Source organism: Erpetoichthys calabaricus, chromosome 11, assembly GCF_900747795.2.
Source record: "Erpetoichthys calabaricus chromosome 11, fErpCal1.3, whole genome shotgun sequence".
Lineage (NCBI taxonomy): Eukaryota > Metazoa > Chordata > Cladistia > Polypteriformes > Polypteridae > Erpetoichthys > Erpetoichthys calabaricus.
In genome coordinates this window covers 72,182,051-72,198,358 of record NC_041404.2, presented here as the reverse complement: position 1 = coordinate 72,198,358, position 16,308 = coordinate 72,182,051, and the positions used below count along the sequence as shown (strand labels likewise).

The 16,308-nt window shown below is 38.4% G+C and overlaps 1 protein-coding gene across 1 annotated transcript in view; it reads right to left on the bottom strand.

Annotated features, from left to right (window-relative positions):
* Nucleotides 1-978: 978 nt before the first annotated feature.
* Nucleotides 979-16,308, bottom strand: part of bcap31 (B cell receptor associated protein 31) — a 66,453-nt gene continuing 51,123 nt past the window's right edge. The window contains exons 6-8 of the mRNA XM_028813341.2: nt 13,834-13,948; nt 8,819-8,919; nt 979-4,980 (exon numbers count right to left, since the gene is read on the bottom strand). Of these exons, the coding sequence (XP_028669174.1) occupies nt 4,942-4,980; nt 8,819-8,919; nt 13,834-13,948 (255 nt within the window). The 3' untranslated portion in view covers nt 979-4,941. The remainder of the gene's footprint in view (nt 4,981-8,818; nt 8,920-13,833; nt 13,949-16,308) is intronic.

The following is a 16,308-nucleotide window of genomic DNA, read 5'->3' as shown; positions in this document are numbered from 1 at the left end:
AAGAACAGCAACTGAGGCTACAATTCATACGGGCTCACCAAAATTGGACAAGATAGGAAAAAAAAAAACATTACCTGGGTGAGTTTCATTTTCTGCTGTGACATTCAGATGGAGCCATCCTGCCTTGTATCAACTGCTAAAGCTGCTGGTGGTGGTTTAATGGAGTTGGGGATATTTTCTCTGCACATTTTGGGCCCCTTAGTACCAACTGAGCATCATTTAAATGCCACAGCCTACCTGAACATTGTTGCTGACCATGTCCGTCCCTTGAAATATATTGTCAGAAAGCTTACGGATATCAGTAGAAACTTGTCAGAAAGGATATTGTTGTGGACGGTTTTTAGGTTCAGCAGTCAGCCATCTTCAGCAAGGTCCCTGGATGATGAAGACAGAAACAAGAGACCAAACGTATGTCTGTCCTTCGGTTTCCAGCCACATCTCATGGACCAAACATACATTGCGGCGATGGTTGACTCCTGATTTATTAATCAGTCCAATTTACCCAAAACCTATTCCCCTGGTCCATTCTGCACTAAAACTAGTCTACTTTTGTTCTTTTTTTTTCCAGTTCCAAAGGATGTGCAAATTTAGATTGAGAGGCAAGAAAGAAAATATACTAAGACAGGATTCCTCAATCACTGGGTCGTTAATGATCAGGCGCTAGTCACTCCCCGTTCTGTGATTATATTTTAACAGGCCTTATGTTACAGGGGTCATCACTGACCAAAGACATGAAACTGGGCTCCAAAAAGTTTGAGAACCACCGTACTAGGCCATAAATTGCTTTCAAGAGTTAACCTTATCATAGTCTGTCTGAACAAAATGAAAAACTTATTACAGTGAGAGACTGCATGCAGCTTGTTGTTTTAAATATGGTCCAAAATGACAACCCGCCCTTTCTTGAGGCGTTTTAACCTCCCTTCAACATTGGATTATCTCTGCTAGGTCACCATTTTGAAAGCAAAACTTAGAAGACGGTTCATTTTTAATTTTGGAGTGCTTGTTTGGTTTTATTTTATAACAGCATAAGAATTAAACACAATCATGCACAATGACCATCAAATCAGAAAAATCAAATAAACCAAAATCTCCTTTTAGAACAGAATCACGTAATATTCAGAATGATACTTTGCAGCATTGTTTATTTATGTAGTACTCTTAACATGGGAAAGGATGATTCATAAATCACTCTAGATTTGTAACATATGTAAAAGACAAAGAGAACCGATAAGCCATTGACATCATGAGGTCATGTGAAGTTTTAAACAGGCAGTTGTCCCCACAGATAACCTCACGCCAGGCAGAGCTCTCATCTAGTCCTGGTCCCCACTGTATGCTTACTATCAGGCTGCACAGCTTTAGAAAGCATCTGCTCTGCTTTTGAACCGTAATAAACAATGAAAGAGTTTTGGTTTATTTCAACAAGTTCATAAACCTAAAAAAAAACAAACAAACAAACAAAAAAACCACACAAACAAATCTGAAAATAAGCAGAAGCATGCCAACACATGGGAAAGTTAACAAGAAATGGATGCTACATAAATATGCATTAAGAAATTTGTCAATATTTTAATCATCATTTCCTTTAGCTGGACAGTCTAAAACAACCATCTACAAAATGGCAAATTTGATAAGGAATGAGGAGAGAAAAAAAAATCACTTTTCAAAGGACTCAGATTAGATTCACTGCATGTGGGTTGTTATAAAAATTCAAAAATGAACACCAAACCAAATTATCTGGATTTAATAAGGAGGTTGTGTGGACAAGCCCACATTTGACTCGTGCAACACACCCTCATTGTTTTAGAAACCAGCCAAACTGTGACATTTTTGACATGGTTACAAATTAAACATATTCTTGAAAGGAAAGCACTTCTTTTAATTTAGAGAGACTGCCTTATTTACTGAAAGTTAAGTGGAGCTATTGTACTCATTCTTATACATAAACCAAAAACTAAGCATTCACAAATCTACTAATTAGCAAACCCCTTTTGGAAAGATACTGTATTTCTTATGAATAAGGGTTTTTACTTACCCCTGTCAACTAAGTGAGTAACCGAAGACTTGCATCCTAATGATTTACCGGTACTCGTTTTTTAACATGTTGGGACACCTATTAACATAGCAGGGACTGTCAAGGTAGTTCTGGAGCTGGTAGTCTGAGTCAAAATGAACAGATTCTGGTTCTGTCATTAATGGTGGCCTGCCAGGTGAGCTGCTGGGATGCCAAACTTATTTCTTTAGCTGTCACTCCTGTATTTCAGCTTTCTTTGCTTTGTCCAGTCTTTATACTGGTGTGGCATGATAAAATGCAAAACTCCCAACGGCATTACTCCTAAATAGAAATAATAAAAAGATACACCTACATGAAAATACAGAGAAGCAGCAGTCACCAGAAACTTTCACATATTATTACAAAACTGCTTTTCATATAGGAAATTTATAAACATGAAGTCTGTAAGTTATTTGCATTTTTTACAATACCAGAAAAATGTTTATTTACCCCTCACTGATTTCCACTATATTTGGTTATTTGTAGCACTTAACTGTTTCAGCTCCCCAGTCAAATTTAGTAGAATACAAAAGGCAACCTAGTTTTAAATTGCAGTAATCAATGAATTGGTGATTTTGATGTCGGTGAACTTTTTTCCTTCAATAAATCAATTTGATCTTTTAAAAATTTAGCATTGTGTTTACACGTTTTCTCTTGTATTATACTAATTTTTTCTGGAGATGAGAAACAATTAAGATTTACAAATAAGCAAAAATAGTGGAAATAAGGAAGGAGCAAATACTTTTCATGGCACGGCACATACGGAATCAACAGGCACAAATAACAGGTTAACACTTTATCAGGAAGTTTGGTGTTGTGAGCTGATGTGTAAGCCCAATACCATTTAAAACTATACAGAATAACAAAACGAAATCTATTGGATTTATTGACAGTGTAATAGGCTTGTGCTGTGCCTGCTTCCTTGACTGACCCACAGCCTTTTTGTTTCCCAGTCCTAAAGCATTAGATGTCACCAGCAAGGGACCACTCAGGCCCACTCCTCTCCAATTTGCAAGCTGAACACGGAGCCTTAGAGTCAGAAAGCTCCAGTTTAACCTGCTAAGATAAAGGACAGACACAGCAAGTGGGCTTCCAGCTGCAGCCACTCTTGAAAATGTCACCAGCAAGAAATCACTATGATCCCCAGCCCTTCTCTGATTTACGTCCTCACAAGGAATTGGGTAAGATGTTTCTTTCCGAGTCCAAGGCCCCAAGTTCACCGGCAGTCACTGCATGTGAAGACGTGGCACAGGGCAGGACCCTATGTGCTTTCCTTCCAGAGACCTGCTGAGTTGCCCAATGTTAAAATTGGGCCAAGAAATTGAAGCCTTGTGGGGCCTGACTGTACTTTATCTGTGGCTTTGCAGCCAACTTCAAGTAGTTTAACAGCTAAATAATAAGAGCATCCAAGTATCCTTGTTTCTTCCCCGGCTATTTTTGTAAGTGCTCCATCAATTAATTTTTGGCTTAAACGTGGTCAGGTATTTTTTGGGACACTCTTGATGAAGAACTTACTCTTAACATTGAAGACAACAGACATAAAAAAAAATCAGTTGTAGTTTGGAATAGCAACTACCATCTTTTCAGTAGCATTGATACAACCATAGATATCCCAACATTTCTCCTAAAATGCACATTTTCCTTTTTTACATGTACTATAAAACAATATCAGAAAACAAGATAAAAACGTATTTGCCAAAAACATACAATATGTTCAAAGACATTCTAGCACATATTACTTAGAAAACTATTATTGCAAAGTTTTGAAAAGAGAAACAGTTCTGAAACAAGCACTAGAATAATTTCCATAACGGTAACAAAAATAAAGCTGAATTTGCACATGGTCCTGCAGATCAACTAGAAAATATTTTAAGCAAAGATTTTAGAAAGCTACATTGGAAAAACTAGCTAAGTTGTACCTTAAAAAGCTATTTTCTTTTCATTCTTCACCATTTATTCAGTGAAAAACAGAACTGAGCTATAAATAAATCTTTGCATATGTCCAGGACTGTGGTCACAGCCGTACCTGGCCTCTATACAGCTCTAAAAGGTTTGCTGGAAGGAAATTTATGAAGGAAATTTCCAACATAATCTGCAAAAATCTCACACCCATGGAACTAACTTAAAATTTCTCATTTGATCTAAATTCGAATTTTAATGAAAAGCATTGTAAAACCATGCAGACGACGTACAAAGAAATACTATGTGATGATTCATTTTTATTATAGTTTGAGCCCACCTACTCGGCTTCTTTGAAAGCAAAATTTTTGAAGAATGCTTTAATAAGTTAACTTGTATAAAAAGCTGACAGAAAGCATGGTCTCTGTTTCTTCTTTCTTTAGCTAGGCATTGCTAGGATACATGTTATGGAATTATGATTGTAAACTCATCTCAGATTCATCATAATTGTACTTACAGGAATTAGGATCATAGAACGAGCAATTTTAAATTTTTTGTAAAGTTGGCATGATAAAGTATTGCCAGAACTGAAGTGATTACCAGAACTATATTTTCATGCTGGATGCAACTCTGTAACCTCTTTAAAACATCAGTAATAAATCATCCGTTTATATTTACCAAACCGACTAAACCAACTGGACCCTTTCCACAACATAATGTGTAAAAGAGACATAACATTTATTTTTTTTTAATAAACAGGTGTGAACTAAGAAACCATTCAAAAACACGGGCTTCACAGGCCTTTTCGTCTGTACCGGGATCTTCATACAAGGATCAGACATAGAAATATAGATCTAAAGATTTGTATTTTTACATTCGCATTTAAGGCAGAACATATCAACATGGTAAAGTGAGTGAAGATGTAGAACATGTAGGTGATGCAGTCCTCTGGCAAACAGCTATAGCAAATTCCATACTCCATGTTCTCTTTACTCATCTTTTTTGTTTTTCACACCATCACTTTGTTCCTGCACAGAGAAAGAAAAAAAAGGAAACTTAGAAAGTTTTATACACACTAGGAAATTTCTAGCAAGCCTAATGTATAAAGGGGATCAATCTCAAGTCCTGTACACCAGTATCCCTTAGGCAGATTACTCAAGAGTAGTACATTTGTTTATTTGTAGACTGCCTGTCAGAAACATTTTTAAGTACCTTTAAGATCGATTAAATACTGATTTTTTTCCAGACACAATAGTTTTCAAAACAAAACAACATAAACTCTTCTTTATGTTAATACTCACAAAGTGTATTATATAATCTAAATACAGTATAAAAAAATAGAGTGTCTGTCTGTATGCTCCCTGCACAATCCTACACCCTGGACCAAATTTTGTATAGTTACTATCTAAGACCATACAGACAAGACAGAGTACATTAGAAGCCAAAATTTTGACCCTGGGGGTCCCAGTGTTGTTTCCCTTTATGTGATACAGTGTGCACATCAGTGCCACCTACTGGCTCAGAGCAAGTGTAACATTCAAACAGACTGAAGCCAAAAAAAAAGCAGACTTATTCATGCAATGCTGCATACTGCTACTATCTACTGCAATATAACAAGGAGAAGTGTGTGCTTTTGCTAGGGGGTGATGGGTGAAACTTGATCGAGAGGGGAAGCTGATTAAAAGGGTTGTTGATCAACTCCTGCTTTGTTGGCTTTTCTTTATAATTTAAGGGCTACAAACTGTCCACCCTGAACTAAGAGGATAATTCAGACACAATGGCGTTCATGGTAACAAACCAACAAAGAGTTAATGCAATTCCAGAATCCAATCCGACACAAAAAGAACAAATTCTCAACTCACTACAGCAGAGACATTAATAGCGAGACAGTGTGGATGACGGATGGGACAGCTAGCAATAACGACAGGGTCACCATTTAAAAAACACATAAACCTTTGCTTTCTTTACTTAACTCATTCTATAAATATACATGGGTAACAGTGGGTACTATGGCTAGCATTAAATATATTATACATAAACACAGATGGTTCCGTTTTGGAATTCTTCTTGATCAGATATGAAAAACTTACAATCGGAAAGAAGTAAAGGAAAAACATTTTGGAAATGTATGAGTTTTAAAATGGAAAAAAGCACTTACTTAAAATAACTACTCTTAAAGAGATAAGGCTTTTTATGCATTGTAAATCAGATAAAGCACAAAATCCATTAAGAAAAGGGGCTACATTTTGTTGCAATACCACATTTTTATTAACTGCAATATGACTGCAAAACAACCCTTTATTAATTTAAATGCAGCTGACCTGCATTAGTTAAAATGAACAGTAAAATAAGCAAACTTGTCTTATTTGTTACATAAACAATGAAGATATAGGAGATTTCTCAAATTATCCCGTCAGTATTACTTTTTTGTGTTTAATGACCTCACAATAAAGTAAACCATTATTTTGTTTTTTGGGCTTGAATATGTCATAAGACAGAAAGGAATGTTTAGGTTAACGATTTGAAACAATTGTGCACTTTAAAATTTGGGCAAAAACTGCAAACACACAATGTAAACAAGAATAATGAATTACAGCCAAGAATGGAAATACAAGTTATACCCTGCTCTTCATTTTGTTAACCCACTTAAGTCCAGTGTAGAATCGCAGAGAGTTAAAGACCATTCAGGCAAAAAAAAAAAATAAAAAATCAGCAAGTCTCTATATTACAGGGGAAATTCATCCAAACAAACTCACTCAATTTAGAGATGTCAACCAATGTGATTTAAATGTAGGATGAAAAGAGGAGACTTCTGAAAAAACAACCATTGACACAGCCAGTGCGTTTACATGCACTTTAATCATTTAGTTATTAACAGGAACCTGGTTTCTAAAATACCATGTCAACCCTTCTTCTGGTTAGGGGAAATCAAGTTATTGGTGTCTGAGAAACCAGGTTAACAGACTTAGATTACTCTGTGAATAACCCTGTATTTGGCCATTGTGGCGGACAGCCAGGTCCCATGCCCGGCAGGGATGCCCCTTCTGCATCTGCTCCGGGGGAGCAAGCAAGGACAGCTCAATACCTCCCCCGGGAAGCTTGGTGGCAGCCTCCCTGGCGGACAGTGATTCCCCAACCTGTTCCATGGGAGATGGAGTCCTCCACAGCCTGGTTGGGGGCTCGGATGGCCGATAGGGGGAGCTGCATGGAGTCAGCAGCCCAGCTGGACATATCTTCAGCCCCACCTGGAAGGGCAATTAGGACCAGGTGGTCAAGCACCTGGAACACTTCCGGGTGGGATATAAAAAGGGCCAGCCACCATCACTCGAGGAGCCAGAGTCGGGAGGAGGAGGACTAAGCCTGAGGAGGAGTGGTGGTGGCAGAAGAAGGGTTGTTGTGGTTATTGTGAGTGTTTTGGGACTGTGTTGGGCCTGTGAGACACAGGGAAGACGTGCCCCACAGCTGAAGAAAAATAAAAGTCTGTTTATTTAAGTACGTGCCTCTGCATCAGTCTGTGCCGGGTTGGGCACTATATAGCGCCTTTCACACCATGTAAAACCCTTCACCAGATTACAGTTAAAGATTTTGTAGTCTGAGCAGGTCTGCTGCACTTTGTTTGCCTGTGCTTGTGTTAGCTTCACATCTACATCCAGCAGCTACAGGTAGAAGCATCAGCAAGACTTCCTGAGGCAAATACTTGGGCAATAATATTCCTCCTCCTTGTTGAAAAAATCTGTCTCAATATTTCATAAAGCGCTTAATTTATTTTGATGAGCTGAACGTATAGTGCTAAGCTCAGCAGCACAATCTCAGGAAGAAGTATTGGGAGCAACACATTAAAAGTAACATGCGTTAGGTAATTCGATTACTTTTCAAAGCAACAAGTAACCTAATACAGTCCTTATTTTAATGAATCATAACACCTGCATTACTATCCCAGCCGCACTGGGTGTAAGGCAATAAGTCCACATAACAGTGCGCTGCTTGTTTACAGGGCTCAGTTGTACAGCCAAGCAGAACAGTATGCTGTTTGCAATCCATACAAGTAGTTCTTCAACATAGCAGTCAACTGTTGAATTAATGTTGTTAATTCAAGCCAAAAAAAATAACCATGAAGTTTAACCAGTAAGGTTGCATTATTTATTAAAAACAAAAAAAATCCCAGACCACATTTTACAGAGCTAAGCACCATTTGTCAAGTAAAAAACATAAAATTATAGTCTGACAGATAAGAAAATATACAATATATAATCATTTTTAATTACCTTTTCATTTAACATGCTTTTTGTTTTGTGAATTAATTAAAAGTCTGTCAATAAAATTTAGTTATACAAAGATATAAATTAATTTGAATTGATTTGATTAAAGTCTGTCAATACATTTTTTTTACATGGAAATGAATTTTTAAAAACTAAAACCAAACTGTAATGTATTCAGTACCCAGCCACCTAAAAGCTGAAAATTAAGAGGCTACTGAAAGTAAGAGGCTACTGGACACAATATTAAATAAACTGAAAATGACTCTTTGATTGTGGAAGGTTTCACTGGGTTAAAGATATTCTAAAAAGTATTTAAATGGTTGTTCTAATTCTCCATTTCAGAGGTGGTCAGTTGTAACCTGTCTCCTCTAAATGGCTGTGCACTTCTTACAGACCACAGAAAATGGTTCACAGTTATCCAAACTCAATGATGGTTTTGGTTACTCCAGTTGAAAAGGTGCAACCACTAATGAATTACAAAGTCTTAATGCTAAATGTACTGTACTTTTGCTCCAAACCAGATAATCTTCAGCACCAATAAGCCATCATCCACTTCTGTGGAAAAACAAGCTATCATTTGTAATGCAGTCCAGAGGCATTTACTTACTTGCAGCTTGCTATGTTCTGCCAGAAGCCGGTCATACTCCTTTGAAAGGTTCTCTGCCTGGTGTTTCATTGCTTCATTATTCTTTTGCTGTTTACTCAGTTCTGAAAAAAATATCAAAATGTTAAAAATGATTTAAACTGTGTATATTAAAATGACTGATTGGCACTTTCCCTGAGATATTCGTAGAACAACTCCTCACTTAGGTTGAACTACCGACTTAAAATACTTATATAACATTGAATAATTCACCAACTGTCCAGATTGGGCTGAACAAGTAAATCAGCATTAATGCAATATAAATTTACTGTACTACACTATTGTTCCATCTATGCTAATAAAAGGCAAAGCCCTCACTGACTCACTCATCACTAATTCTCCAACTTCCCGTGTAGGTAGAAGGCTGAAATTTGGCAGGCTCATTCCTTACAGCTTACTTACAAAAGTTAAGCAGGTTTCATTTCAAAATTCTACACGTAACGGTCATAACGGTCGACAACGTCCGCCATGTTAAACTTTCTTATTTATGGCCCCATCTTCACGAAATTTGGTAGGCGGCTTCCCTGCGCTAACCGAAACCGATGTACGCACTTATTTCAGTGGTATGAGATTACTGTTGGCCGCCATATTGAACTTTCCAACGGTCTTCGTTACTTATGGGCCCATCTTCAAGAAATTTGGTACGCGGATTCCCAACGCTAACTGAATCCTACTTACGTACATATATACGTCCATAGCCTGCAGCTTGGTTGCCATGTGAGGCGGCGTTGGGTCCCCCATCCCCACGCCTCCCACATAGTTGGCTGCCTGGCTATATAAGGCCGTCCGTCGCTCCGGTCTCTTCATTCCCTTCCTTGCTTCGCCACGGTATTCACGTCTCCCTGCTGATAACTGCAGCCTTTTTATTTAATCCATGGCTTCTCCGCTGTTTTATTGTTCGTTTATTACGATTATAGTTATTGTGTAGGTATTTTAGACTTAGCTTACATTGTTCAGGTACCCATTTCCTTTATCGTTCCAACCGTACCTCCATTAACATGTCTATCGAGGTGATCACCATCGATCAAAAAAACTGTCACTTACCAAGTGGTTTCCATGCCCGGAGATGGTGACTGCCTTTTCCATTCTCTGTGTTACATATTGCACAGCCATATCAGGCTCACTCTTGATATCCGGAGGAACATTGTGTCTTATGTATTGAATGACTGGGACAGGTTCAAGGTGTGGACAGATGACGGTACAGGAGATAATTATACTACACAGGAGCACTATAAGAGTGAAATGCTTAAGCCCTTCACCTATGGTTCTGCATGCGAGTTGATAGCTGCCACTGAATTGTTTGGTGGTCGCTTTCAAGTGTACCGAAATGGCCAAATATTTTACACCTTTGGACAACTGCCAATGCCTCTTGAACATCTTAAATTCACAGGTGACAATTTGAGTAGTGGGCACTTTGATGTTTATGAATGTTTAAACTCTCAAAAGCTGGATGCGAAGTTATTGATGAAACCCATTTCAGTTCAAACGCCTCCAATTTCCAGTAAGGCTCTGCTTCGCAATGACAATTAATAAGTCTCAGGGACACACTGTGGTGTTATGGGTCCACAGCTCCTTTAGCAAAGGCCAGTTTGTTTAAAATAATCACCGCGCTCGCAGCTTAGTGAGGGGGCGTGGTGGCTGTAGTGAGCCGCAGGGCGATCTGCGGTGTGGGCATTTCTCACCTAAGTGCACAGGTGAGAGACTGCCCCACATCCTTGATTGTTCCTGTGGCTAATGGGCTGCAGCTGCTATGTCCCTCGGCATAAAGGGAAGCGTGAGCCGGTTAGGAAAGGAAAAAGTAAAAGAAAAGAAAGGAAAGGAAAGAGAACGGGAGGTGGCTGAAAGAAGCAGGAAGCAAGAAGCAAGAAGCGAGAGAGAGAGCGAGCCCCGGTGCGAGCGAACGGGCGAGCAAGAGCAGGCTCGCATGGGAGAAAGCAGACAGCTGGGAAGAGAGCCCACGAGGGGAGTGTTTGGCCAACACTCAGTGGGGCTGAAGGAAGCAGTCGCTCCAGCTGAGCGACTAAGTAGCTGGAGTGACTAGTGGAGGAGTTGGCTTGGCCGTTGATAGGAGTGGGAGTCGAGGAGGCTTTGGACTGGTTTAGCCTCAGCGTGAGCGCCTTGGCCGCTGGGGAATTGACCAAAGTCTCGGTCCTTTGGGAGCCCAACGTAGCCAAGGATCAGAGGGCTACCGGACCTGAGTGAAAGGCAGCTGTTCCTGCAGGTAGGCGACTCTCCTGTTGAGTAGCCCAGACGGGAGTAGCAGGGGAGCCGCTAGGGTAACAAAGGACGCCAGGCTTAGTGGTTTTAACAGATTGCTTCCTGTGACATTTTACCTTGTTGTTTTTAGAGGATTTTTCTATTTATTGGTTTTTAACCTCCACATTTCTTTTATGGATTATTTATTTGAACTGTTGAATGAACTGCACAGCACTTTTATTTGAACACTGACTGTTTTTGATTGTTTTAATAAAAGCACTGTTTGCACATTTATACATCATTCCCTTGCTCAAATGTTATTGCCTCACTGTCTAGCTCATCTCAGTAACATTATCGACGGTGTAGGGTTCAAGGGCTCCCTAACAGCCAAAGGGAGCATGGAGCCGAACCCGCATCGTCACACACACCCTACAAAAGGTTGGCATTGATTTGAGGCAAGATTGCTTTTCACATGGCCAACTATACGTTGCATGCTCAAGAGTAAGCTCAGCACACAGTTTGGTCATATTACTACCGGAGGGCCGAACTGACAATGTGGTATACAAAGAGATCCTTAAATAATTATTGGTATATTTTCCCTCATTTTAAAAAGGTTTACTTTTCTTCTTAATAAAAATTTTAAAGCAGTACTTCACCGCTGCGAAGTGCGGGTATTTTGCTAGTTATCAATAAAACAGGTTAGTTGGCATTTTTAAATTATTGATTAACTGGTTACTTAAAAGCATATAAATACAGGCAATATACATCAATGTAGCTTACTTAATAGGCCTAACAAGGAATATAAGAAATTTGACAAACAAGAGGAGACCATTTAGTCCATCAAGCATATTTGTTTAGTAAATAGCTAAACTGTCCCACTACCTCATCAAGAAACTTCTTAAAAGGTTGTCAAGTTTCTCCCTAATCTACATGACTCCGCAGTTTGTTGCAAATTCCCACAACTCTTTGTTTAAAGAGGTTCCTCCAGGCTTCAACCCTAAATGCACATCCTCTTTATTTTAATAGTGTCTTCAAGTATGCTATCCACTGTTAAGCTATACGAATTCTCCTGGATATGCTTTATCAATGCTTTTGAGGATTCTGAAGACCTGAATTAGGTCCCCATGCAGTCTCCCACTGCTAGAGACCAAAGATTTAATTCTCTGAGTGGGTAAAAGTAGGACAAGTCCTGGGAGGACTTGGTTGTTCTCCTCTGCACAGCTTCAAGTGCTGCTATGTCTTTCTTGCAGTGTAGGACCAGAACTGTAGATGATACTCCAGATGTGGGCTCACTAGTGCATTATATACTGTAGTCGTCAGGGATGAAACGGACAGGCACATATAGTATTTTGATTTTAAAATCACTAGCCGATGCCCGCCATAGCATACGGCAGTGTAAGAATAGGAACGGTGAGAAAGGAATTCAGAAATCAAGCAGAAATAAATACTTCTTGAAAGATGCAGTGTGCATGTAGAATTTCCGGCCAAGTAGGATTACATGTGAAAGTGATAAATAAATCGGGCTTTCCAAATTTATGTACTATGGCCATTGCATCCTGATAGTTTTGTTGCATGTATCTTGAACTTCCTGGAAATGTGGATGGTAATATGATCATTTTGCCTACACGTACGTTGTTATTTTCAGCGTTTGCTTGCAGTGCGTCTGTATTCAAACATTGTATTGTTCCACGCGCAGATCTTGTTTATGTAATCTAAGATAGCTGAGATGCACGCCCTCTGTTTTAACATACGCATCTATGACGTACTGTTGGAATAGTTTGCCGCTGGAGTGCAAAATACTAAATGTATTCCTCATTGCTAATCTGTACGCGTACAATTGGCATTGAGTAAGCCTTATTCGCTTGGTGGTTCTTTTATCGGGAACATGTTGTAAATCTTTGTGCCAGCCAATGTCTCCCTTAGGGAATAAAAGTGGGTAAACCATAGGATCGCATTTCATATTGAGCGTGAAAATCTGTTTACAGGAGTTGTGTACGGGATAGATGCAAATGTCCCATTCGGCAGGCGTTTCGCCATCTTTTCCGACGAAAATCGCTGCAATGTTGGGGCATTGTATCTTCATAAATCCTGCCCAGGGTTTTCCTTGAAAACCATTCGTACAGATGCTATTGGACTGGACTGAGCGATTTCATGCATGTGTTTGTATGATTTAGCGAAGGGGTTGATGGTTCTGAGCATGGAATCTAGCTGGAGAAATACATTTTCGCTGCATGCAGAGTTTGCTTTATTTTGTAAGCATACTTCAATAGCTTGTGCTGTGTCAAAAACATACAACTGTCCATATCCTGGAGAGGTAGAAGTGTTAGCGTAGAGTGGAGAGATTTGGTGATAAATTTGCCCGTGTATTTTAAAACAGTATGGTCCGTGGCCAGGAGGTTGAGTTATCTATGCACCCATGGAAGCAAACGCTAGAGAAGAGTTGTATTCTCAAATGTGTTCACGATAATTTTTAGCTTCTGATGTTTGCTGTGTAAGAAGCTGTTGTAAAGACACAGGTGGCTCCCGCAAAGGTGGTAAAGCTATTTTACCGTTGTGGCAGCACCTCGAGTACTTTATTTTTAATAAGTTTGCAAAAACCTCACATAAACTTTTTTCACATTGTCATTATGGGGTGTTGTGTGTAGAATTCTGAGGAAAAAAATGAATTTAATCCATTTTGGAATAAGGCTGCAACATAACAAAATGTGGAAAAAGTGATGTGCTGTGAATACTTTCCAGATGCACTGTATATAACAGATTGTCCAGTAACTTTTATTTCCTACCTTCACGAGCATCCATGAGATCCTTCTTAACTGCCGCCAACTCTTTCTTCAATTCATCGTTTGCAAGGCTGGCTTCAGCATCCTCTGGAGTCTTGATTCCTTTTTCTTTAATTGTCTGTAATTAAAAAATAAATTACTACAGTGGTGGCTCAAAAAGCAAAAAGTAAAGGCTGTAAAAGTTATTAGCCAAAGCATTTTTCTTGTATGCTTGCAAGATTTGGAAAAGTGCATTACTTAACCATTTTCACAGAAAGTTTTGCCACATCTTTTTATAGAGTGTACTAATATGTAGAGGATACACTGAGGGGGGAAAACAGCAAAGTTTGGTGCTTGTTTTAATGTTTTGATAAATCCAGCTGGAAATCTTAAGATGGTAAAATGGGTTTGCACATTCTTGTCAAATCAAACCAATTAAAGGAATAATGGGTTGGTTAGATGGTTAACATTATATACTAATATAAACAATGATAGTTACTATAAATCAGACTAACCTCTACCCTTACCATTATACTTAAGTCTTAAGTACATCTACTTTATGATCAAAACAAATTCCTGAAATCCTCCAAGTACAAAAACATTTCTAACACTCTGGGGCAACATCTTTTCTTCTAAATAGAGATGGCTTTAGTCAGCAGTTAATCTTCCCAGGAATGGCTTCACTCAAAATACAAGTCACCACATTTTCCACAAACTCACAATGAACCCTACAATAATACATACAGGCCTTTGATGCCATAGCACAGGTCAGCTTGGAGGAGTCCATCATCATAGTATTCAAGGCAGGGTATTAAGACAGAAAATGGCTTTATAACACAATACTTGGGTGGCCAACTTGTGACAAAATTCATCAGGGTGGTATTTAAATGTTCTGGAACAAACTTCTATAGACAGATGAAGTAGAAGTAGAATATTTTGGACAATATTGGTCCAATACGAGTTACCCATCAGGTAAAGACACACAAATTATAACAAAAAGATTATACCTCAGATTATAACTCCTGAGGTAGTATATCTTACCTGTCATGACAACTTATTATAAATAAGATAATAATGAAGAATAGGCCAGCGCACCTCACAAGTGAAAGAAACAAAATATGACCGAAAATTTAAACCATATGACCCTGGTGAAAAGTCAAGCAAAATGACACATTTTATTAGCTAACTAAAAAGATTACAATGTGCAAGCTTTCGAGGCAACTCAGGCCCCTTCTTCAGGCAAGATGTGAAGGGGCCTGGTTTGCCTTGAAAGCTTGCATATTGTAATCTTTTTAGTTAACCAATAAAAGGTTTCATTTTGCTTGACTTTTCACTACATTCATAATGGCAAACATGGTACAACACCCTAGTACTACAGACCATATGGCCCTGCAAAGATATGTTGTGGTTATCTTTCCTATTAATTTTTTTTTTTTGCTAAACTATTTCCCTTTACTTTTAGAGGGAATTTTCACATTAAATGTAGCATGATTGTCCTTCAGAAAAAAAATTAAACAATGTGCAGATTATTAATAAATGTATTTGATTTCATTACTGTCTACATATAACCATTTTCCACAACTGGCTAACATGTCTCCTAATGGTAGATAATGTTGTAAAATTGTATTTTGTGATTTTGCAGGTAGAGGACAGATGTTCTGAGGTAAGGTTGTTACCCAGACTAATAATGGCACAAGAGAGTTTAGATTTTCCATTAGCACATGCAAGTAAGGATTTCACTGTAGGCTCTACAAATGACAATGACTCCATAAACCTATTTAATTAAGCATGGGCAACATGAATACTGCCTTTCATAGCAAGAATTCTATGCTGGTGTGAACGTCAAGGTCTTTGAAAAAAAAATCATGGATTCTGCTTTGTAGCTTTGCTGCCTGTCTTGTAACTGAAGGTAAAAAAAACTCAGCCATGTCATGGAATAAAATCATGAATTTTGCTTTGTAGCATTTCTGCCTGTCTTGTAACTGAAGGTAAAGCTCAGCCATGTCATGGAATAATCACAATGATCCAAAACAAAAAAGCAAGTCTATGTCACAATCATTGAAGAATAGAAAATTTACAGCTTTGGTATACCTTAGCCTAGGCATTGACAAAAACCCTAGTGAGTGTTGTTTCATTATCTAACACAAGCAGTTCATATATAAAACCCAACAAATTTTTTTGAGTTGAAACAGTTATGAAAGAAGGTGCAGTTCACAATCCCCAACCCCAACAGCACTACAGAAAAAATGTCAATAATTGTAAGAAAACGGCCGCAGCGTACTTTGGCCAGGGTGATGTAGGAAGTTATTGAACTCTAGGATGTATTTACTTTTTTTAAAGTGGGGCATACAGTGCTATACAACTATGTTTAATAAATAAAAATTAATTAAAATCATATTCAGGGTGAGAAATATCAGTCAAGGGAGAAATACTTTTCATGTTAATTTTTGTAGTATTTGGAAAAACAAGTAATATCTTAACCAATTCTGGTTCAGTCCT